Below are 23,663 nucleotides of genomic sequence, written 5' to 3'. Positions count from 1 at the left end.
TTAACGTGACGCCTCTCTCATTGCTTATCATTGCTTCTTTTTTCTCAATTCCTCTCCTGCCTCCTACTTCTATTCTCTCCCTGCTCCCCATCAGCTCACCCCCGACCCCTTCCTCACTCTCTCTCTCTGAGATTGTTCATTCTCTCCTCCGCCGGATAGATTCCCAATGTCAATCCCCAGGCTGTGCTGTGCTTTCTGCTCGCAAGGGGGTGCGGTGGGGCCGGGGTGTGTGTGTGTGTGTGTGTGTGTGTAGGGTGGGGTGGGGGGGGGGTGGGCGGGGGGGGGGAGTTATGGAGACAATGACATTGAGTTAGCTCACAAGACCAGTACTCCAGAGCCCCAGAGAAATTCTCGCAGCTGGTAGAATCTAACTTCAATTATACAGAATACAGATTCTGGGTTCGTATCAGCATCCGTCTGGTTTCCGATCACAGAGTAGTGGATACAGAAGAGAAAACGACTGAAAAAGAGGGAATATCTCAATCAGCAGAACCAAATTAAGTTGAAAAGTTAGATTCTGTGGTTTCAAAGAATGCAAGGTAAGGATCATGCCTTCCAGATGACTCCTCAGACATATTATGAATAATGAAAGGTTAAATTTGCTGTTACTAGGCACAGAGATGCCAAGCTTTAGGGATTTATATTTAATGAGGTTATCAGGCCTCAGTATTCTCCCCCCACATAAAGCAGATGGAGACGTCAGGTTTTAATATGGCTTATTACATTCTTCAAGGATTTAAAATTTGCCCTTCGTTCTTAATACAGTATGACTGCAATTAATCTCTATGGGCCAGCCAATCAGAACCTTAGATATTGCTGATGAAATGGCAGGCTGGATGTTAACACTATGCGAGCAAGTGGGTTTTGAACTGGGCCCGCTTATCTCTGCAAACGCTACCTGGATCTGCTATGTGTTTCTGTTCTTAATTTCAGTCTGCGAGCATCCACACTATTGTGTTTTTTGTCTCAGATGTCATATTTCTGTTACCTCTTTCAGTGCTACAATCTTCACCTGTGCTGTCTACGTTCTATGACACCATTATCCATCCTCCATGCACTGCAGTTTCTTCCTTAGCAGAGAATACCAGAATCAGCACCAAAGCCCTCCAGCATCCCATATTTCCTTCCCAATTGCACTCATCATCTGTAATGTAAGTTCAACTAAAACAATAGCAACGTGCTTTTATACACCGCCCCTAACATAGCAAGACGTCCCAAGGACCATCAAAATTCAGCACTGAGCCACTAAAGAGATGTGAGGACAGCTGGCCAACAGCTTGCTCAAAGAGATGGGGTTTGATGAGGATCTCACAGGAAGACAGAAATGTAGAAATCTGAACGCTACAAAACCTTTGAGTCTTTGGAGTTCACCTGCCTGTCAAAATGGAGCGTGGCTATTTGAAGTTACTGGATTAATACAAGCCTTCCCATAGTTTCCAATCAGGAGTTGACATTTGGAAATATCTACAATAGTGTCAGCCTGATTTCAAACATTCCCTGTAGTATGCGTACAAGGCAGTGAATGACCTGTAGGATGGAGCTGGCAAGCAACATTGGCATTCTCTGCTAATGAGGATATTGCAGTGCATGGAGAATGAATAAGGATATCACAGAACTTTGACAGCACCAGCAAAGACCATTTGACCTGACATGTCCCTGCCAGCCCCCTGCAAGAATAAATGAGGTGGACCCACTCCCCTGCCTTTTCTCTGTTGCCCTGCCATTTTTTGTTCAATTTAGATAATTCTGCAATTCTATTTTGAAAACACCAATTGAATCTGCCTCCACCACACTCTCTGCCATTGCCATCAAGACGCGAACCACTTTCTGCTGAATTTTCAATTCACTCTTTCTTGTGATGTGGCTGTCATTCCTGGACCAGCATTTATTGCCCGTCCCTAGTTGCCCTTGAACTTGACTTGCAAGGCCTTTTCAGAGAACAATAAAAGCCACACACATTGTTGTGGGTCTGGAGTCACATGTGACAGATTAGACAAGGACAGTAGATTCTGAATTCTCTCTCTGTGTATCCGAACAGGCGCCGGAATGTGGCGACTAGGGGCTTTTCACAGTAACTTCATTGCAGTGTTAATGTAAGCCTACTTTTGACAATAAAGATTATTATTATTTTTAGAAGCAGGAGCTATTCGGCCCTTCGAGCCTGCTCTGCCATTCATTCTGATCATGCCTGATCATCAAATTCAATACCCCGATCCTGCCTTCCCCCCATATCCCTTGATCCCTTTAGCCCCAAGAGCTATATCTAATTCCTTCTTGAAATTCCACAACATTTTGACCTCAACTACATTCTGTGGTAGCGAATTCCACAGATTCACCACTCTCTGGGTGAAGAAATTTCTCCTCACCTCAGCCCTAAAAGGTTTACCCCTTATCCTCAAACTATGACCCCTAGTTCTGCACTCCCCCACCATCGGGAACATTATTTCCGAATCCACCCTGCCTATTCCTGTTAGAATTTTATAAATTTCGATGAGATCCCCTCTCACTCTTCTAAACTCCAATGAATATGGAACATAGAACATTGCAGCGCAATACAGGCCCTTCGGCCCTCGATGTTGCGCCGACCTGTGAAACCCCTCTAAAGTCCCTCTACACTATTCCCTTATCGTACCGACATAGTCTCTCCTCATATGACAGTCCCGCCATCCCAGCAATCAGCCTGGTAAACCTTCGCTGCACTCTCTCCAGAGCAAGAACGTCCTTCCTCAGATAAGGGCACCAGATCTGCACACAACACACCAGATGTGGCCTCACCAATGCCCTATACAATTACAGTAAAACATCTCTATTCCAATACTCAAATCCTCTTGCTCTGAAGGCCAATATACCATTTGCCTTCTTTACTGCCTGCTGTACCTACAAGCTTACTTTCAGCGACTGATGCATGAGGACACCAAGGTCTCGCTGAGCACTGCCTCTCTCAATTTACACCCATTTAAATAATGATCTGGCTCTTTTACTACCCAAGCGGATAACCTCACATTATTCCACATTATACTGCAATCTTTGTAACCTTCTCTGCACCCTCTCCGATACTGTCACGTCTGAAATACGGTGACCGGAATGAGACAATATACTCCAGCGAAGGCCGAACCAACATTTTTAACTTTCCCAGAACATCCTTGCCTTGAAAACTATGCAGAGTAAAAATGTAGCATAAAGAGGGGAAATCTGAACTTGTGGCTGCCTGAGAATTATAGAGACAAGGCTCAGAAGTAAAGCACATTCAGGCCAAACTACAATTAAAAGAACGAGACAAAAGAAAAAGACAAGGAGGGTAAACAAACAAGCACAGAGGAGCAGTTGGTTTTGTCAGGCCATATCAAAGTGAAGTGGAAACAATGACACCAGTAGGACGACGATCCTTCCTGGACGTTAAAGTAAGTATCATAGCTTGATCGCACAAAGACTCTGGCAGCATGATGCTCAGCACCCCTCGAGCTTTGCGATCCACCGCCTGCATTTTAGAGGATTGAAGGCTGTGATCTCGCCGTTAACCTGAACACAATGTAAAGCGTGAGCATAGATGTAAAAACCGCCCTCCCCCCCCCAACTTTCCCACCAAAAACACCAGTGATGTTCCAGAGTTTGCAAAGATAATTCACTTCCTTTTAGGCTTTACTTGTCAAAATAATTCACCGAAGAGGTAGGTTTACAAGGCAAAAAGTAGCCTTCTTATAACATATATATAATTACAGTGATACACAGGTGACAACATATCCTCATGCAAAGAAATAAATGACTCACAATCTCTCTGTTGAACTGTATAACAATTAACTTTCATATGTTCTTTTATTCTGACCAACTATACAATTATCCAACTATCTCACAGCTTGTGAGCAATGGGTTGATTTCCTCTCAATATTGTTGGATGCCTTGAGAGTCCACTGTGAACGTAGAACTTAGAACATACAGTGCAGAAGGAGGCCATTCGCCCCATCGAGTCTGCACCGACCCACTTAAGCCCTCACTTCCACCCTATCCCTGGAACCCAAAAACCTCGCATAACCTTTTTTTGGACACTCAGGGCAATTTATCATGACCAATCCACCTAACCTGACTGTGGGAGGAAACCGGAGCACCCGGAGGAAACCCATGAAGACACGGGGAGAACGTGCAGACTCTGCACAGACAGTGGCATGACAGAGGCTTCACATGTATGAGGCGTGACATGTTCTAAAATCGTGATCATTTGACATTTCCAATCCCTCGAGGAACAGATAGCCAAATAGTGACCTTCCCCATTTCACCACTGCACACTCAGTGCTCCTCAAGCTTCTTGGTCTTTCATGGTCTACTGTTACGTCTAGGTGTGGCCCAGGATGTATATCTGAGGTGGAGGCAGCCTGCTGCTTTCCTCGCCCTGTGGCCTTTGCTGCCCTTGGCAGATGGCCTCGTGTGTGGGGGGGGGGGGGGGTGCTGGATCCGGAGGGCCCCGGCTGACCTACCAGTGTCACCGGCATCACCATGCCACCCTGCTCTGCCCACTGCCCTTGAGATGCACCAGTGTCAGGAGGAGGGGATTCCGAAGGGCAGGAGATTGTCATAGTCTCCTTGGTGGTAGATCCTGGGTTGGCCTCCAGTGCTTCCTCCTCCCTGATAATGCCCTTAAGACTCTGGGGATCTCCATGGGATTGTGGGGCAGCTGGAGTGAGCTCTGGAAACCTCCTAGTCATTTGGCACTGCTAGTCCTGGCGGATCCCCACTGTCTGCACCATGGTGTTGATGGCCTCGGCAATTATCTTAGTGACTGGGTAAAGCTCTGCAGTGCCCCAGCAATGTCCCCCTGCGAATGGGACATGTTCCTCAGCGACTAGGACAAGATGTTGAGGCCCTCAGACGGGGTTGTCACGGACTGAACAATGCCTTGGACACCAGCACATCCGGTGATGACATTGTGCTCCAGGCTTTCCATTGTGGCTGTCACTCTAACAGTGTTGGCCTCAGTGCCACGCATTATTGGCAACATCTCCTGCACCTGTAGACTTTGGGACTCCTCTAATCAGTTATGCACTCGCTGGATGCCACTGATGTGACCTATCACCTGCATCAGGGCTCATTCTTCATAAGGGGTGAGGACTTGGATCACTAGGACTCGCCCCCACCCCCAACCCCACATCACCACCACCACCACCCCGTGTCTTGGAGATTTCCCACTTATTATGGGCTATCTTCTCCTATTATGGACAGAGGGTATTCTGAGGAACAAGCGTGAGGATCAGACGTGGCTTGGGTGCAAGGTGGCAGCCATGATTTGTGGAGGGGAGGCGGGGTCTGGGAATTTGAGAGGTGGGAGGCGGAACTGATGCCAGGAAAGATGCAGCTCGGTGGAGGTCGTTGGTCTTCTTCCGACATTGGACGGCGGTCCTCCTTGTGTTGCTGCCCACACTGCCAGTCCCTGCCACTGAATCCCAGGCGGTATTGCTGACACTGCTGCCGATCCCCCGACTCCCTCGGGAAGGACAGGATGCCCCGTCTCGCATCAATGGTGTCAAGAAGCTGGCCAGGCTGTCATTGCCAAAGCGAGGGGCAGGTCTGGGCACCGCCATGCTTGTGTGTTGACAGAGATGAGTGGTGAGGGAGCATTTACAAGCAGCTCCTTCTCTGGAGCAAAGCACTAAGTAGGGCCAATTCCACCTTTTCCTGAGCAAAGCTCACCTTCATGCAGCTTAAAGTGATGCACAGAGAGCACATAACCAGAACCTAAATGAGCAGGTTCTTCCCGGAAATGGAGGACAAGTATGACGGTGCCAGGGAGGTCCGGCCACCCACGCCTACATGTTCCGGGCATGCCACAGGATTGTCAGGTTCTTCACAGCCTCCTTCGAGGTGATGTCCAAGGTTCTCAGGGTTAGGGTGGAGCCGTGCCCGAGGGAGGCGGTCTTCAGGGTATTGGACAAGCCTGAACTTCATACGGGGAAGAGGGGCGACGCCCTTACATTTGCTTCCTTAATCGCCCGCCGGAGAAACCTGCTCGGCTGGCGATCAGCGCCAACCACAGGTGCAGACTGGCTGGCAGACCTGTCGGATTTTCTCCAAACGGAGAAGATCAATTGCACCATCCGAGGGTCGGATGATGGTTTCCACAAAGTGTGGGGGCTATTCATCAGCCTGTTTCAAGACAAGTTTGAAGCCAATAGCGACTAGGAAGGGAGGGGGGGGGAGAAAGGGAGAACCAATAGGAACCGCCAGGGGCCACACAAAGCAGACAGGAATAAGGGATAAGTGGGGTGGGGGGGTGCAGCAGGTGAGGAACCCAAGGAGACAGCAGGAAGGTACCCTGGGAAGGATCAACAGGAGGGCCAGTGTCCCCCTCCCCCGACAAGCCATAGGGTAGACAATAACATCTCAGAGGGAAGAAGGGGCCTAATATGGAGAACAAAAAGCAGAAAAGGGGAGGGGTAAATGGGAGTAGGGACAAGGGGTGGGTGGGTTGTGGGAGTGCCAAGAAAGGCAAAAGCATGTAAATTGTAAGTAATAATCGTTTCAATCATCTCCTGTTGTGTACAAATGTAAAATTCAATAAAAAATATTTATTTAAAAAAGCAGCTCTTCTTGTTAACGGCGAGAAGCTGCGGCCGGGTCTGGTGAATTAGACGGTGAGAAACTGATGGGGGCTGATTTTCAGCACTAAGTGCCGTTAAATACGGGCCGCAATCTCGCTCATGTGGGCGTCAAGAAACACCCCTGCCAATTGTGCCCAAAATGATTTTTCCGTTAAATCGCGGAAACCCTAGGGATTTGTCTGCTGAAGAGATATTGAGCAGTTTTGGTCGACACTCTCAACTTTAGAAGAATGAGAAGAGATCTATTTGAGGTATACAAAGTGATTTAAAAAGTACTGACAAAGTAGACGTAGAGTGGATTCTTCCTCTTGTGGGGCAATCGAGAATGAGAGGTCATAGTTTTAGGGTAAGGGGTCGCAGATTTACAACAGAGATGAGGAGAAATTACTTCTCTCAAAGAATCTTGAATTGGTGGAATTCACTCTCCCAGATTGCAGTGGATGCCGGGACATTGAGTAAATTTAAGGAGGAGACAGACAGGTTTTTAATGAATAATGGGTTGATAGGTCAAGAAGAACGGGCAGAAATTGGAGTTGAGGCCGAGAGGAGATCAGCCATGATCATATTGAATGACGGAGCAGACACGAAGGGCTGAATTGCCCACTCTTGCTCCTAGTTCTTATGTTCTTATGACTGTGTGAAAGTCCCATTCCAACTCATAGATTACGAAAGCGGAAATCTGATCATCATGATGGGAGCCAAGCAAAAGTGGCAAGAACAACTGGAGGTCTGGGGTGGGACGGTAGAACAGTGGGTAGCACTGTTGCTTCACAGCTTCCGGAACCCAGGTTCGATTCCCAGCTTGGGTGACTGTCTGTGCGGAGTCTGCACATTCTCCCTGTGACTGCGTGGGTTTCCTCCAGGTGCTCCGATTTCCTCCCACAGTCCAAAGATGTGCAGGTTAGGTGGATTGGCCATGATAAATTGCCCTCTGTGTCCAAAAAGGTAAGGTGGCGTTACTGGGTTGCGGAGATAGGATGGAGGTGCGGAGTGTTCTTTCCAAGGGTCAGTACAGACTCGATGGGCCGAATGGCCTCCTTCTGCACTGTATATTCTATGTTTATGTCTATGTATGTCTTCCAGCCTGGGACCAATAAGACCTCCACCCCAGAAAGAAGTGGAAGATTCACTTAACACCAAAAGCTGCTAAATCGCTGCAAGTCAGGCTGACAAAACGGAGGCATGTCGCGCCATCTCCTCTTCCCTGACCTTTATGCTGGGGTCCAGGGATCCCAACCCCTCCCCTGTAAAACCCATTAATTTACATATCTTTGATTCAACTACAGAAATTTATTTTTTGCATATTTATTTACCAACGCCTTTTTCTGCTCATCAGGAACTATCGGTGCAGGCAAGTAAAATCCAGTCACCGAGTGTCAGCATTGTAGACTCCCAACTCATATGCAGCACAATGCAGAATAAAACTCCCTTTACTGTGCCTCCATTAACATGCAGTAATCACACCAGCCGGAGACTTCTGTCGTTCTGTCTGGTGTTTCCCGTTATCAGTCATTCTCTCTGAGTCAGACTGCCAATTTACTTCCAAATTATGAATGGCTCTGTGGATGGCCGTCTGCTCAGAGCTAATATAATCTTGGTCATGGTTCAATGTACATGAAACCTTCATGACCAATCAATAAAAAACAGTTAATGACTTCCTATTAATATGGCCTAATTTGAACCTTCGGCTCATGTTATGAATTGTGGAATATTAAGATTAAAAAATTAATTTGGGATAAAATAAAGAAAGGTAGAAAAGAGGATTGATAAGAGCAGCTGTATGAAGAGGTGTTTTAATATGTGACTGATCCTACCATTGAGAAACGCATGGGTTTACCTATGTGACTAGGGTAAAACAATAGGGTGTAGAAGGGGTGACTTCAAAGCGGGGAGATAAGGGAATTGGCAGTTGTATGCTAAATGCCAGATCCACAGTGTGGGTAACATCAAAGGGAAAAGATGATACATCCATAGCATGATAACTGGAAAAAGGGACACCGTAACAGCAGCTACCATCACAGCCACACCCAGCTGCAGAGAACAGTCTCCCCTGAAAACAAATTGTTGCTAAAAGGTGACTGGTTAAAATTCCAAACTCCAACAGGGAAGACTAGGTCGTCACTGAAACTGAACATGGTTTTTCCCAAATGTGGACAAATAACCTGTGCGTGACAACTATCTGCTGAATTCTATCGATATTTCCCGCTGCCTTGGGAAAGCGGGCAGCATAATCAAAGACCCCTCCCGCCTGGCTTACTCACTCTTCCAACTTCTTCCATCGGGCAGGAGATACAAAAGTCTGAGAACACGCACGAACAGATTCAAAAACAGCTTCTTCCCCGCTGATACCAGACTCTTAAACGACCCCCCTTATGGACTGATCTGATTAATACTACACTCCTCCATGCTTAACGCGATGCCGGTGTCTATGTATTTACATTGTGTACCTTGTGTTGCCTGATTATGTATTTTCTTTTTATTTTATTTTCATGTACTAAATGATCTGTTTGAGCTGCTCGCAGAAAAATACTTTTCACTGTAGCTCGGTACACACGACAATAAACAAACCCATCCAATCCAATTTAGCTCTTCGAGGTATATAATATTGGGTGTTGTTTGGGGAAAGGGGCATCTCAGAGTTCAGAAATGTAGGTAGTTGGGAACAAAGGGGTAAATTCATGAGATGCCATATGTGTTATAGACATCAGTGTAGTTAGGTGTCCTGTTGTGTGTATTATAGTCCTTTTTGTATGTTTCCTTGTAAGTTAATAAATATTCTCTATTAATTGATCACAAAATGACTGGACTGTTCCTCCCCGGTTTGTCTATCTTTTCTCACATTGCCAGTTCGACTGGCTCCATAATTCTCCTGAATCAAACATTGAAAGGAAGAGAACATCAACTTGAGCGATGAGGAGTCCTGACACAATGCCCTGACCCACAGCCCTCTCAGAATCTGGAACATTCACCCATGCACATCCTCCGATGTGGGCTCCTTCCCAATGAACCTCCCATCACACAATAGCCATTTCCCCACAGTTGCGCCTCTCAATTCCACCTGAATGAAGCGCTTCAACCCTTGTAAGCCTCAGCGGGCCGTGGGACTCCCCCAAGGGTGAGGACTGAGGACAGTTGGGTGTATTCAATCGACCTGTGTTCTAACCTCATCGGAAAATGGGACTCTGCTACCCGTCAGCGCCTGAGCGAGGTGACTAATGAGCAGCTTCACTCTAACACCTTGCATTGGGTGTCACCTGTATGTTACCTCTCAGTTATGGAGATGTGAGTATTAGCCTTGGAGTTAGTTCGATGTTCGTGGGCTAGATTTCCAATGGTTTAAACATTGGGTGCCAATCAGTGGCATTGCAATTCTGACTAAATTGGCACAATTGACTATCAAGGAAGGGTTAATGGCCCTGAACTTCCAGACAGCTCATGCGCTCAGGCTTCAAAGTGCTGCCTGAGTGTGGAGGTTCATTCTCACTGCGCTCGTCCTCCCCCCTTTTTGAGGGTCTTCCGCCCCCATGAGGCTTCGAAACACCCTTGGTCAGATTCCCCACTCTGCCCCTGCAGCCTGGCATCTCACGGGACACAACCCAGGGACATCACCCCTTGTGCTGACCTTGTGCATTGACTGGCTCTCACCCACTTTCCAGCTGCCACTCTGGAAGGCAATCCTTCAGCGGTAACATCGGCACAAGCTCAGCAAGGAGGGCATGGAAATTGATGGCTGAAATCTGTAATTTCCCGCTCAGGGCACACAGAACAGGGCTGATCATAGTCCCTATGTGACTCGAGGACTATGCACTCCCCCGTTAACTACGGGATGGAGACTGTTGTATATAAGATCGGCCGGACTAGAACAGGCTTCCAGAGAGAGAAAATGTCAGTGAAGCCTAATCGGGTCCTGAGTGTATGTACATTTCTGGTGTGAATAAACCAGTACTATATTTTACTCAACTGACTCCCTTGCTTTTACAGGGAAGAAAAAGCTGCCAGACTGCATTAAACCTGGAGGCTCACAACTATGAGGGGCCGCTAAGGCCTGCGAGCGACCCCGCCCTCGGGTTGCCAAGACTGAACAACCCCACACCAACCAGGTCCTGGGTTGAGCTTATCTGGGCCTCCCCCCCTGACAACCTCTCTGGCACCCCCTGTGCATTGGCACCCTGGAGGGTGATGGCTACCTGAGCGCTCACCTCTGATATCCCCTTTGGAGGTGAGGTTGCCGGGTTGCTGTTTTTGTAGAGCTGTTGTAAACCCTGATGAATATTCAGTGAGGGAGGAAGTCCCAGTGGGAGGAGGCTAGCTAATGATATGCTGATGCATTTAAATGAGGTTCCCGACTTTACACGGCGGGACTTTTGTTATGTCACCAGCAAAGGGCCCGTGAAATCGGGAAATGCGATCCCTCCATCAAGAATGACGGGCGCGATTCTCCACCCCCCCACGCCGGGTGGGAGAATAGCGGGAGGGCCTCCCGACATTTTTCACGCCCTCCCGCTATTCTCCCCCCCTCGCCCAACCCACGTCCCGAATCGCCGCTCGCCGTCTTTTACGGCGAGCGGCGATACTCCGCGGCCGATGGGCCGAGCAGCCGGGCATTTACGCCTGTTTTTTCACGGCAGCAAACACACCTGCTTGCTGCCGTCGTAAAAACGGGCGCTGGATGCCCGTTTGGGGCATCCAGAGGCCCGTTTGGGGCGGGAGCACCACCGTTATGCTCGGGAGGGGACAGGCCCGTGATCGGTGCCCACCGATCGTCGGGCCTGCGTCCAAAAGGGACGCACTATTTCCCCTCCGCCGCCCGACAAGATCAATCCGCTACATCTTGTCGGGCGGCGGTGGAGAAATGCGGAACCGCGCATGGCGTGATGACGTCACCCGCGCATGCGCGGTTTGGAGCCGGCTTGGCGCACGGCTTTAACGATGGTCGTTAAGGCCGCGACGCCGTGATTCCCGGGGTCCCGCTTCTAGCCCCGATGGGGGGGGGGGAGAATCGGGTCCCGGGAATGGGCATGAAGGCTGCTGTGAAACACGGCCGCTTTCACGGCAGCCTTTACGACTCTCCACATTTGCGGAGAATCTCGCCCGACGTTTCCCGATTCTCGACGTATTTTGCGCCAACGTCGCCGTTCTGACGGCTAATGTAGGCTGCAAATCACCCCCCCCCCCCGCCCTGAAATAAGTTGAATTCTCACCTCTTTTTTTTATTGTCAATTATTTGAAATCTGCGTCCTCTGTTTAACAGATTCGACTGTCAACGGAAACTGTTTCCCCCTTATTTATTTGAAAAGTCAAAAGTTTGAGCACATCTCCCGTTCACCTTGCCTGCACAAAATTCTCCGCCGTCGGGATTCTCCATTGTGCCGGCAGCCCGTGGGTTTCCCGACAGCGTGGGACTGCCCCACAATGGGAAACCCCATTGGCCAGCCGGCGAAACAGAGCATCCCGTCCACAGCTCCCCGGAGTCAGCCGTGAATAACACAGCATGGTAAATCTTCAGTCGATTGCTCTCCCAGTAAAAAGTGCTGGTCTGGAAGTCAGGCTCTTTAATTAATGTATAATGTACACAAATTTCCACCCATTAAAGGTAGCACAGATAAAACTAAGGATTATAATTCCAGCACATGCTTACATCTGGATATACTGATTTCAAGATTCTGCAGTCCAGGAGTAGGATTATTCTCAGTCGCACTCAAGATTCCCCCAAACCCATGAGACTCGGGGTGGATAATTTTAACATTGGCTGATTGTGACCGACGGGGGATTATTGTCTCTTTTACACTTGCACCAAAGACAACACAATAGCCATAATGTGGATGCATAAACCATGGTAATGATTCTGGAATATAATTACCACTCCTCCGCCAGCTGAATGCAGCAGCACCGACATGCCTTCTCGAAGGTTTGCCACCTCAAACAGCATCATGTAGGCAGTCACAAAGTTCATGGGAAAAGCGGCCGCCTCCGCAAATCCCATCTCATCTGGGATCTTGTACACAAACTCCATCGGTGTGCACACCACTTCGCCCCAAGCACTGTAGTTGACAAACGCCATGACTCTGTCTCCAATCTGCGAACAGACGAAAAATTATAAAACAACCAGCAGGACTAGCCTGACAGCAATGAATGCATTGAATCCCTACAGTGCAGAAGGAGGCCAGTTGGCCCATTGGGTCCACAGTGACCCTCCAAAACAGCACTCTACCTGAGCCCGCTCCCCTGCCCTATCCCCGTAACCCCGCCAAATCTGCACATCTTTGGACTGTGGGGGGAAACCGGAGGAACTGGAGGAAACAAACGCAGACACGGGGAGAAAGTACAAGCTCCACACAGTCACCCAAGGCCAGAATTAAACACAGGTCGCTGGCGCTGTGAGGCAGCAGTGCTAACCACTGTGATACCTCGCATGTTAGATTAATGTGAAACAAGTATTAAATTAGGGAGAACTTGATATTTAATCCGTGAGATGGACTGACCCCAATTCACATGAGTAAAATAACATTTATTTTCTTCATTCGGGGGATGTGGGCTCCTCCAGGTTGAAGAGCATTTAATGCCCAATCTTAATTGCTTTTGAGAAGGTGGTGGTGAGCTGCCTTCTTGAACTGCTGCAGTCCATGTCGGGTAGGTACACCCACAGTGCTGTTAGGGAGGGAGTTCCAAGATGTTGCCCCGACGACAGTGAAGGTACAGCAATATATTTCCAAGTCAGGAAGGTGAGTAAGTTGGAGGCGAACCTCCAGATGGTGGTTTACTCCATGTATTTGCTGCTCCTGTCCTTCTGGATAGTATTGGTCATGGGTTTGAAAGGTGCTGTCTAAGAAGCCTTGGTGAGTTTCTGCAGTGCATCTTGTTCATAGAACCCTACACTGCAGAAGGAGGCCATTCGGCTCATCGAGTTTGCACTGACCCTTTGAAAGAGCACCCTACGTAGGCCCAAACTTCCTGCAACCCTATCCTCAGGGGCAAGGACCGATCCACCTAACCTTTCCATCTTTGGACAGTGGGGGGAAACCGGAGCACCCGGAGGAAACGTACGCAGACACGGGGTGAAAGTGCAAACTCCACCAGTCCACCCAAGGTTGGAATCGAACCCGGGTCCCTGGGACTGTGAGGCAGCAGTGTTAACCACTGTGCCACCTTGATGATACACACTGCTGCTACTGTGCGCCAGTGGTGGAGAGAATGAATGTTTGTGGAAGGGATGCCAATCAAGCGGGCTGCCTTGGCCTGAATGGTGTTGAGCTTCTTGAGTGTTGTTGGAAGCTGCACTCATCCAGGCAAGTGGTGAGTATTCCATCACACTCTGGAATAAAATAATGACACCAAACAGTGACATTCCCCTGTGCCAGATGACACTCATGCCCCAGTGAAAAAGGGAGTAGGTGAGAATATTGTAGATAATCTACCATATTATTCACAATTTGGAAATTATCCTTTCAGATTGGAAAATTGCACATGTCACGCTATTATTGAAGAAAGGTGACAGAGGGAAGCCAGAAAATTATAGACTAATCAGCCGAACATCTGTGGTCAGGAAATTGCTAAAGTCAGGAGGAATGGGGAAAATACAAGAGAAGGTTAATAAACTGTCAGAGCGGGCTTGTAATGGAACTTCAATACAGACAAGAATGAGATACACTTTGGTCGGAAGAAAATCTACTTGGACAATAAGTGTTCCGATGGCTCCAAGAACAGAGAAATCTGATGGGTATAAGTAGACAAACTGCCAGAAGCAATAATTAATGTTGATTCGGGCAACAAGTAAACCCAGCACTTGGAACCACTCAGCAAAGCAGAGAAGTTACACTGAGCTTGTATAGGCTTCACTTTTTATTTATATTATTTCATGGCATGTGGGCATCGCTGGGAAGGCCAGCATTTGTTGCCCATCCCGAATTGTCCTTGAACTGAGTGGCGGGGGGCACAATGGTAGTTGACCAGAGTAAGGATGGCTGATTTCCGACCCTAAAGCACATTAGGGAACCAGATGGGCTTTCACAACGATAGCTATCGTGGTCACTATCACTGAGACTGGCTTAACATCCCATATTTATGAATTGAATTTAAATTCTACACTATCGGTTCTGCTCACTTGAATTTTGCGGCTCAGTCCTGGTTTCCATGGAACAAAGAGGACGTGGAGACAAAGGAAACGAGTAGCTGGGGTTTGAACTCATAGAACATAGAACAGTACAGCACAGAACAGGCCCTTCGGCCCTCAATGTTGTGCCGAGCCATGATCACCCTACTCAAACCCACGTATCCACCCTATACCCGTAACCCAACAACCCCCCCTTAACCTTACTTTTATTAGGACACTACGGGCAATTTAGCATGGCCAATCCACCTAACCCGCACATCTTTGGACTGTGGGAGGAAACCGGAGCACCCGGAGGAAACCCACGCACACAGGGGGAGGACGTGCAGACTCCACACAGACAGTGACCCAGCCGGGAATCGAACCTGGGACCCTGGAGCTGTGAAGCATTTATGCTAACCACCATGCTACCCTGCTGCCCTAAACTCAGAAGAATTTAAGGCAATAAAATAGTTCGATAGGGTGAATGTAGAGAAGGCGTTTGCTTGGAGATGATATCAGAACTAGAGGCCATAAAGAATAAATCCAATAGGAAATACAGGAAAAAACGTTTATCCACGGAATAGTTAGAATGTGACACTCACTACTACATGGAGCAATTGAGCTGAATACTTGATGCATTTAAGAGGAAACTACACAAGCACATGTGAGGCAAAGGAACAGAAGAATTTGCTGATTGGGTTATTTGAAGAGGAATGAGACAAGGCTCATGTGGAGCATAATCAGCAGTGTTGGGCAGGTCTGTTTCTCTGTTACAAATCATTTTTCAGCATGGTAGCACAGCGGTTAGCACTGTTGTTTCACAGCTCCAACCCAGGTTCGATTCCCAGCTTGGGTCACTGTCTGTGTGGAATCTGCATGTTCTCCCTGTGTCTGCGTGGGTTTCCTCCGGGCGCTGCATTTTCCTCCCACAAGTTCCGAAAGACTTGGGCACGATTCTCCGCTCCCCACATGGCCTGGGAGAATCACGGGAGGGCCCCCCGGCATTTTTTATGCCCCCCTTCCCCCCCCCCCGGCTCGGAAAAATCGGCGCTCGACGCTTTCTCCGAGCCCGATGGGCCGAGTGGCTGGCCCTTCACGCCCGTTTCACGACGGCGGCAAACACACCTGGTCGCTGCATTCGTGAAACGGGCGCCAGATGACCGTTTGGGGCATCTCGGGGCCCGATTGGGATGGGAGCACCACGACTGTGCTCGGGAGGGGACAGGCCCGCGATCGGTGCCCACCGATCGTCGGGCCAGCGTCCAAAACGGACGCACTCTTTCCCCTCCGCCGCCCGGCAAGATCAAGCCGCCACGTCTTGCCAGGCGGCTGAGGAGAAAGACGGCCACCGCGCATGCGCGGGCTCGTGCCATCTGCGCGATGAAGTCATCCGCGCATGCGCGTGTTGCCGGTTCCAACCCGCGCATGCGCGGATGACTTCACATTCTCGGCGTGATGAGGTCGTTGCCGAGAAAGACGGAGGCCCGCTCCTAGCCCCCCGGGTGGGGGTGAATTAGGTGCAGGGAGCGGGCTCCGAGGCCATCGTGAACCTCGGCCGAGTTCACGACGGCCTTCACGAATTCGGCCCCCTGCGGAGAATTCCGCCCATGCTGTTAAGTAATTTGGACATTCTGAATTCTCCCTCTGTGTAACCGAACAAGCGCCGGAATGTGGCTCCTCGGGGCTTTTCACGGTAAACTCACTGCAGTGTTAATGTAAGCCTACTTGTGACAATAAAGATTATTATTATTGGATTCTAATAAGAACTCTTGATTCCTGTTTTAATGTTCATTACTAATTTGATTCTCGGTTGGGGGTTGGGAGTTAAGTGTATCTTTAGCTGCCTGGAGCCCCGAGCTCTGGAAGGCCCTCCCTAAAGCCCCTCCACCTCTCTCTCTTTCTCTGAGATGTTTCATAAAACCTACCAAACCTTTACTCAGCTGTTTTAATGCGTCGGATTGGATGCGGTGCTGGGTCCCTGCCCCCTCCACCAAAACATTGGAGGTTAACCCATTCTCACTCCGGCGGGTTGATCCAGAGCCATTGAACGGCCATCTGACGTTGGTGTGGTGGAGTGGGGGGGGGGGGGGGGGGGGGGGGTGAAGTGGTGGGGTGGAGTGGGGGGTGGGGGGTGGGGGCGTTACTTTGTGGCTCAGTAGCCCGGTGAAAGTTTCAGGGCGAGATGTTTACTGTGGGCCATTCCAGTGGAAGGTGGGTTGAGGCCTTAAATGTATCATGAATTGGCCACTTAAGAGCCTTCGAGATTCACAACATTAAAAAGACGTTCTTCGGCCTATCGAGCAACCAAGCACCTTTCTAGTCTGATCACATTTTCCAGCAATGGATCTTCATTGCTATGGTGTTCCAAGTGCTGATCTAAATGTTTCTTAAATGCTGCGAGGGTTCCTGCCTCTACCACCTGTTCAGGCAGTGAGTTCCAGATGCCCATCACCCTCTGGGTGAAAAATTATTTCCTCAAATTGCCTCCAAATTTCCTGTCACTTACCATAAATCTGTGCCCCCTGGTTAATGACCTCTCTACTAAGGGGAAAAGTTCCTTCCTATCTACCCCAGCTATATCTTTCCTAACTTTATATAACTCAATCAGGTTTCTCCCCTCAGCCTTCTCTGCTCGAGGGAAAACAATCCCAGCCTATCCAGTCTCTCTGTATAGAGAAATGGTCCAGCCCAGGCAACATGCTTGGTGAATCTCCCCACAACCCTTTCCAGTGTAATCACATCCTGGGTGGTGACCAGAACTACACACGGTACAATAGCTGTGACCTACAACTTATCCAGCTCCATCATAACCTCCCTGTTGTATGCCTCGGCTAAGAAAGGCAAGATTCCCATATACTTTCTTAATTACCTTATCTATCTGTCGTGCTGCCTTCAGGCATCTTTGGATATGCACCCCAAGGTCTCTCTGATCCTCTGCACGTTTTAGCATCCTACCAACCATTCATCGCGTATTCCTTTGCCTTATTAGTCCTCCCACAATGCATCACCTCACACTTTTCCAGATTAAATTCCATTTGCCACTCTTCTGCCCAATGACCAGCTCATCTATATCACCCTGTAATCTAAGGCTTTCCTCCGTGCTATTTAGCACACTACCCATTTTCGTGTGATCTGCAAAGTTACTGGTTTTACCTCCTCCTTAGATGTCGAGATTGTTAATACCAACAGCAAGGCACCCAGGACCGATCTCTGCAGTATACCACCGGACACAGGCTTCCAGTCACAAAAACAACCTTCAACCATCACCCTCTGCCTCCCATCACCACCCCAATTTTGGATCCAGTTTGCCCTGGATCCCAAGATCCCTTATCTTCTCAGCCAGGATTCCATGCGGGACCTTGTCAAAAGTCTCACTGAAGTCCACGTAGACTGCATCAACTGCGCTGCCCTCATGGACATGCCTAGTCACCTCCTCGAAAAATTAGATCAAATTTGTTTGGTACAATCTCCCCCTGACAAAGCCATGTTGACTATCCTTAATTCACCCAAGTGGAGAGTAGTTCTGTCTCTCGCGATTTCTTCCAATAATTTCTCGAATGCTGGTGTGGGTCTCACTGGCCTGTAATTACCTCCTCCACAACTGGTAACAGTGAAGCTTGGGTGGAGACAGGCTGGTAGGCAGTGGTCACAGCATTCATGTCATGGTGCCCAGTTATATGGGCACTGCTGCCCGCCGACTCGACCTTGGGGGGGGGGGGGGGGGGGGGGGGGGGAGATTCAGCCCTTTGTATCCTTCTTTGGCTCAGAAGCAATTCATTCCACTCGTGGAAATGGCATTTGGATGTGTTATTACATTCAAAGCAGGGTATAAATGCAAGTTGCTGTCTTTAATTTGCTCCCCAAGCACAATGAGCTTCATGTCAGGATTCATTTTTCACACAAATATTTAGATGACTTAGCTGCTATATTGAAGTGTGCAGCTGTGTTGTTGTAAAACATGACAGTCTAAGGAGATTAGAAAACCATTTGACAATATTCTCGTGCATGTAATGTTTGTCTAAGTGCAGTTAGGTTTTTTATGATCAGCTACCTCCGTAGATCTGTGGAGCTGCACGGGGATGGTCTAAACCTTCAGGTCAAACAGGCCATTGCGGTCAACTGGAGCAGTGGATGAAGGTGGGGGGAGGGGTGGAAAGGTTCTTGCGTAAAGGGACCCGCAGTGGGACAGTGCCGTCTGCCTCACTAGGATCAGGAATATCTCAGTGTGGATGGCTTAAAGTGGCTTGGCAGGTTCGATTCCGGCTTGGGTCGCTGTCTGCGCGGAGTCTGCACGTTCTCCCCGTGTGTGCGTGGGTTTCCTCCGGGTGCTCCGGTTTCCTCCAACAGTCCAAAGACGTGCAGGTTAGGTGGATTGGACATGCTAAATTGCCCTTCGTGTTGGGTGGGGTTACTGGGTTATGAGGATAGGGTGGAGGTGTGGGCTTGGGTAGGGTGCTCTTTCCAAGAGCCGGTGCAGACTCGATGGGCTGAATGGCCTCCTTCTGCTCTGTAAATTCTATTACCTGCTGCTTAAGCTGTTTGGCATACAAGTAGTCCTGTTTTGTAGCTTGAGCAGGTTGACACCTCATTTTTAGGTATATCTGATGTTGCTGTTGTCATGTCCTCCTGCACTGTTCATTGAACCATGGTTAATCCCCTGGCTTGGTGGTAAAGCGAGTGTGGGAGATATGCCGGGTCATGAGTTTAGAGATTGTGGTTGAATACAATTCTGCTGCTGCTGGTGATGGAGCACAGAATATCATGAGTGCCCAGTCTTGAATTGCCAGATCTGTTTGAAGTCTATCCTATTTAGCATGGTGGTAGTGCCACACAACATGATGGAAGGTATCCTCAATGTCAACATAGAACATACAGTGGAGAAGGAGGCCATTCGGCCCATTGAGTCTGCACCAACCCACTTAAGCCCTCACTTCCACCCTATTCCCGTAACCCAATAACCCCTCCAAACCCCTTTGGACACTAAGGGCAATTTAAAATGGCCAATCCATGCACGTCTTTAGACTGTGGGAGGAAACCGGAGCACCCAGACAAAATCCACGCAGACACAGGGAGAACGTGCAGACTCCGCACAGACAGTGACCCAGTGGAGAATCAAACCTGGGACCCTGGCGCTCTGAAGGCACAGTGCTCTCCACTTATGCTACCGTGCTGCCCACTAAAGACAAGACGGAACTTTGTCTCCACAAGGACTGTGCGGTGGTCACTCCTACCAATATTGTCATGGACAGATGCATCTGCGGTAGGCAGGTTGGTGAGGATGAGGTCAGGTATGTTTTCCCTCTTATTGGTTCCCTCGCCACCTGCCGCAGTCCAAGTCTAGCAGTTATATCCTTTAGGACTCAGCCAGCTCGGTCTGTGGTGGTACCACCGAGCGGCTCTTGGTGATGGTGTGTTCCGGCTCACCATTGGCCACCAATGGGATTTTACAGTCCTGTCGAAATCAATGGAAATTTGCGTTGCTCGGAAGCCACGCCGCCAGGAAAACCGCCGCGGGGGGGGTATCCTTCGGCGGGACCGGAAGATCCCACCGACGGGAAGGGCTGGAAAATCTCGCCCGTTTGATGAATTTTGACCAAGTGAGGAAACATGAAGAAGGAAGAGCATGTGGAAATTTGGAGAAGGAGAGGTAAACTCAGTGGACAATGGTAATAATGTTGATGAAGGAGAGAGGACAATACCAACCTCAAAGCCTTTTGCATTGTCCCCTGGGCCTTCCACAATCCCAGAGCATTCGAAACCAGGAACCAGTGGTGTCTTTGGCGGGTTTTCTATATTGCCTTGTCGAACCATCAAGTCTATGAAATTCAAGCCACTGGAAAAAAGAAATGATCAAGTCAGAAATGTTTTGGATGCTGCACCTGAGTTGGTATAGACTGAATTTGGAGGGGGCATCGTGGACTCAGCAGTCTGATACCGGAACTAAACGGGGTTAAAATTATGAGGGCGATTGGATAGACTAATCTTGTGTCCCCTTGAACATCAGAGATTAAGGGGCGATCTGATTGAGGTGTCTCAAATAATCAGGGTAAGATTGGGAGAAGTGAGTAAGCTCAAAATAAGACATAGGACCTCACCTTATATATTTTTTATAAAATATGTAAAGATATCCTCATATGCCTATTGCTATTTCAAAACAAAATTTAAACTGGACGAAGATCTTTAAGCTGGTTGAATCCACGTCTGTCTATGACTCCCCCCCCCCCCCCCCCCCCCACCCACAAACAAAAGAAACTACCTGGCAGTATTGGGGAAACTCACACATCGTTTTCCCTGGGATCCACTGACGAGCCCCTGTGGGTGGCACAGGCCAACGTCAAAGAGAGATTGTTTTTATTTGTTCATTCATTTATGGGATGTGGGCGTCTCTGGCTGGGCCTGAGGGCATTTAAGAGTCAACCATATTGCTGTGGGTCTGGAGTCACATGTCGGCCAGACCAGGTAAGGGTGTGGTCCATCGATTTGTATGCTGACGCATTTCAAGTGCTCATCTAAATGCTTCTTTAATGTTGTGAGGGTTTGCACCTTTACCACCCTTTCAGGCAGTGAGTTCAAGATTCCCACCGCCCTTGGGGTGAAAATGTTTTCCCACAAATCCCCTCTAATTCTTTTGCCCTTTACCTTAAATCTATGCCCCCTTGTTATTGACCCTCTTACTAAGTGGAAACGTTCATTCCTATCTTATGTCCTTCATAATTTTGTACACCTCAATCTGGACGCCCCCTCCCCCCCCCCCCCCCAACTCAGCCCTCTCTGTTCTAAGGTGAACCACCCTAGCCTAACCAGCCTTTCCTCATAGCTGAAACACTCCAGCCCAGGCAACATCTTGGTGAATCTCTTCTGTACCCTTTCCAGTGCAATCACTAAATCACTACAGGAGCAGAAGTAGGCAATTCAGCCCTTCAACCTCTTGACTTCCCAAAGCCTGTCCACCATCGACAAGGCACAAGTCAGCATTATGATGGAATACTCCCCACTTGCCTGGATGAGCGCAGCTCCAACAACACTCAAGAAGCTCAACACCATCCAGGACAAAGCTGCCCGCTTGATTGGCGTCCCTTCCACAAACATTCACTCAGTCCACCACCGCTGAACAGAAGCAGCATGTGTACCATCTATAGGATGTACTGCACAGCGCCGGCCCTAGGGTTGCTGGCGCCCTGGGCAAGCTGAACTTCTGCGCCCTTGGGGGGGCGGGGCCGAGGGGGAGGCGGGGGGGGCGGACCCGAGGGGGGGCGGACCCGAGGGGGGGGCGGGGGGGGCGGACCCGAGGGGGGGCGGACCCGAGGGGGGGGGTGGGTGGGGGGGGGGGGGGCGGACCTGAGGGGGGGCGGGGGGGGCGGACCCGGGGGGGGGCGGACCCGGGGGGGGGGGGGGCGGACACGGGGGGGGCCGAGGGGGGGAGCGGAACGAGCAGGGGAGCGGACCGAGCCGGGGGGGCCGCCCTGGGGGAGGGCGGCCACCGCACATGCGCTGGTTGGCACCGGCCCAACTGCGCATGCGCGGGACCCGAGTCTCTGGCGCCCCCTAGCACATGGCGCCCCAGGCGACTGCCCGAGTTGCCGGTGCCTTGAGCTGGCCCTGGTACTGCAGGAACTCACAAAGGCATCTTCGGCAGCACCTTCCAAACCCATGACCACTACCATCTATAAGGACAAGGGCAGCAGTCACATGGGAACACAGCCACTTGGAGGTTCCCCTCCAAGTCACTCACCATCCTGACTTGGAAATATATTGGCTGTTCCGTCACTGGATCAAAATCCTGGTAATCCCTTCCTAACAGCACTGTGGATGTACCTATTCCTCAAGGACTGCAGGGATTAATGAAGGCAATTTACTACCACCTTTTCAAGGGCAATTAGGGATGGACAATAAATGCTGGCCCAGCCAGCGATGCTCTCATTCCTTGAATTCTTTTTTTAAAAACACAATGGAGTTGACATATAATCATCATATAATTCTCCCTTGATTACTTGTAACAAACCCAGACCATGGGGCGGCATTCTCCACTACCCGGCGTGACGGAGGGTCCCGGAGTAGGGGAGTGGCGCCAACCACTCAGGGGTCGCGCCTTCTTTGGGGGCCAGCCCCGCGCCGGAGCGGTTAGCACCAGAAGACCGGCGCAAAAAACAGGCGCCCCCGGCAGCGGGGCTGGCCGAAAGGCTTTCGCCGGTCGGCACATGCGCCAGCAGTGACGTCAGCGCAGCTGGCCACTGACATCACTGCCGGCGCATGCGCGATGTGGGGTTCTCTTCCGCTTCCGCCATGGCGGAGGCCGTTGCGGCCGCGGACGAAAATAGTGCAGCCAGGGCACTGGCCCCGGAGTCTGAGCGGGGGGCCCCGATCGCGGGCCAGGCCATCGTGGGGGCACCCCCCGGGGTTCGATCGGCCCCGCTCCCCCAGGACCCCGGGGGCCTGCTCGCGCCGCTGAGCCCGCCGTTCCAGAGGTGGTTTAAACCTCGGCGGCGGGAGAGGCCTCCCAGCGGCGGGACTTCGGCCCATCCGGGCCGGAGAATCACCGCAGGGGCCTCTCCGATCGGAGTGGCGAGATTCCGCCGCCGCCACTTCTCGGGTGGCGGAGAATCTCTGCCACGGCGGGGGCGGGATTTTAGGCGCCCCCAGGCAATTCTCTGACCCTGCTGGGGGTCGGAGAATTTCGCCCATGATATGTGGAAAACCCCAGGAACCAATGTTGGACGTCACCCTTTCCCGCTTTACCACCTACCTCCCCAGGCCCTCACCTTCCACGTCATGTCAAATGTTGAAATGAATCCAGAGACCAGTTCCTGACAGAATTGTGATTGTCTCTCAAAATTCCATGTGGGATAACTGTCCTTTTGTTGTAGTTCACAGCCATTGTTCCATGATTTTTGTTATTTATTTCTCCATGGGATGTGGACGTCGCTGTCAATTAAACCGAGCATTTGTTGCACTTTCCAAATTTTCCTTGAACTGAGTGGCATTTCTGA

General features: G+C 50.0%; 1 protein-coding gene across 1 annotated transcript in view; it reads right to left on the bottom strand.

The window, feature by feature from the left end:
* LOC119971095 (synaptic vesicle membrane protein VAT-1 homolog-like) overlaps nt 1-23,663 on the bottom strand; it is a 168,312-nt gene that overhangs the window by 128,339 nt on the left and 16,310 nt on the right. Inside the window, exons 2-3 of the mRNA XM_038806247.1 lie at nt 20,380-20,509; nt 12,448-12,663 (exon numbers count right to left, since the gene is read on the bottom strand). Of these exons, the coding sequence (XP_038662175.1) occupies nt 12,448-12,663; nt 20,380-20,509 (346 nt within the window). The remainder of the gene's footprint in view (nt 1-12,447; nt 12,664-20,379; nt 20,510-23,663) is intronic.

Source organism: Scyliorhinus canicula, chromosome 9, assembly GCF_902713615.1.
Source record: "Scyliorhinus canicula chromosome 9, sScyCan1.1, whole genome shotgun sequence".
NCBI lineage: Eukaryota > Metazoa > Chordata > Chondrichthyes > Carcharhiniformes > Scyliorhinidae > Scyliorhinus > Scyliorhinus canicula.
The sequence above is the reverse complement of the archived record's forward strand: the minus strand, read 5'-3'. Positions and strand labels throughout refer to the sequence as shown.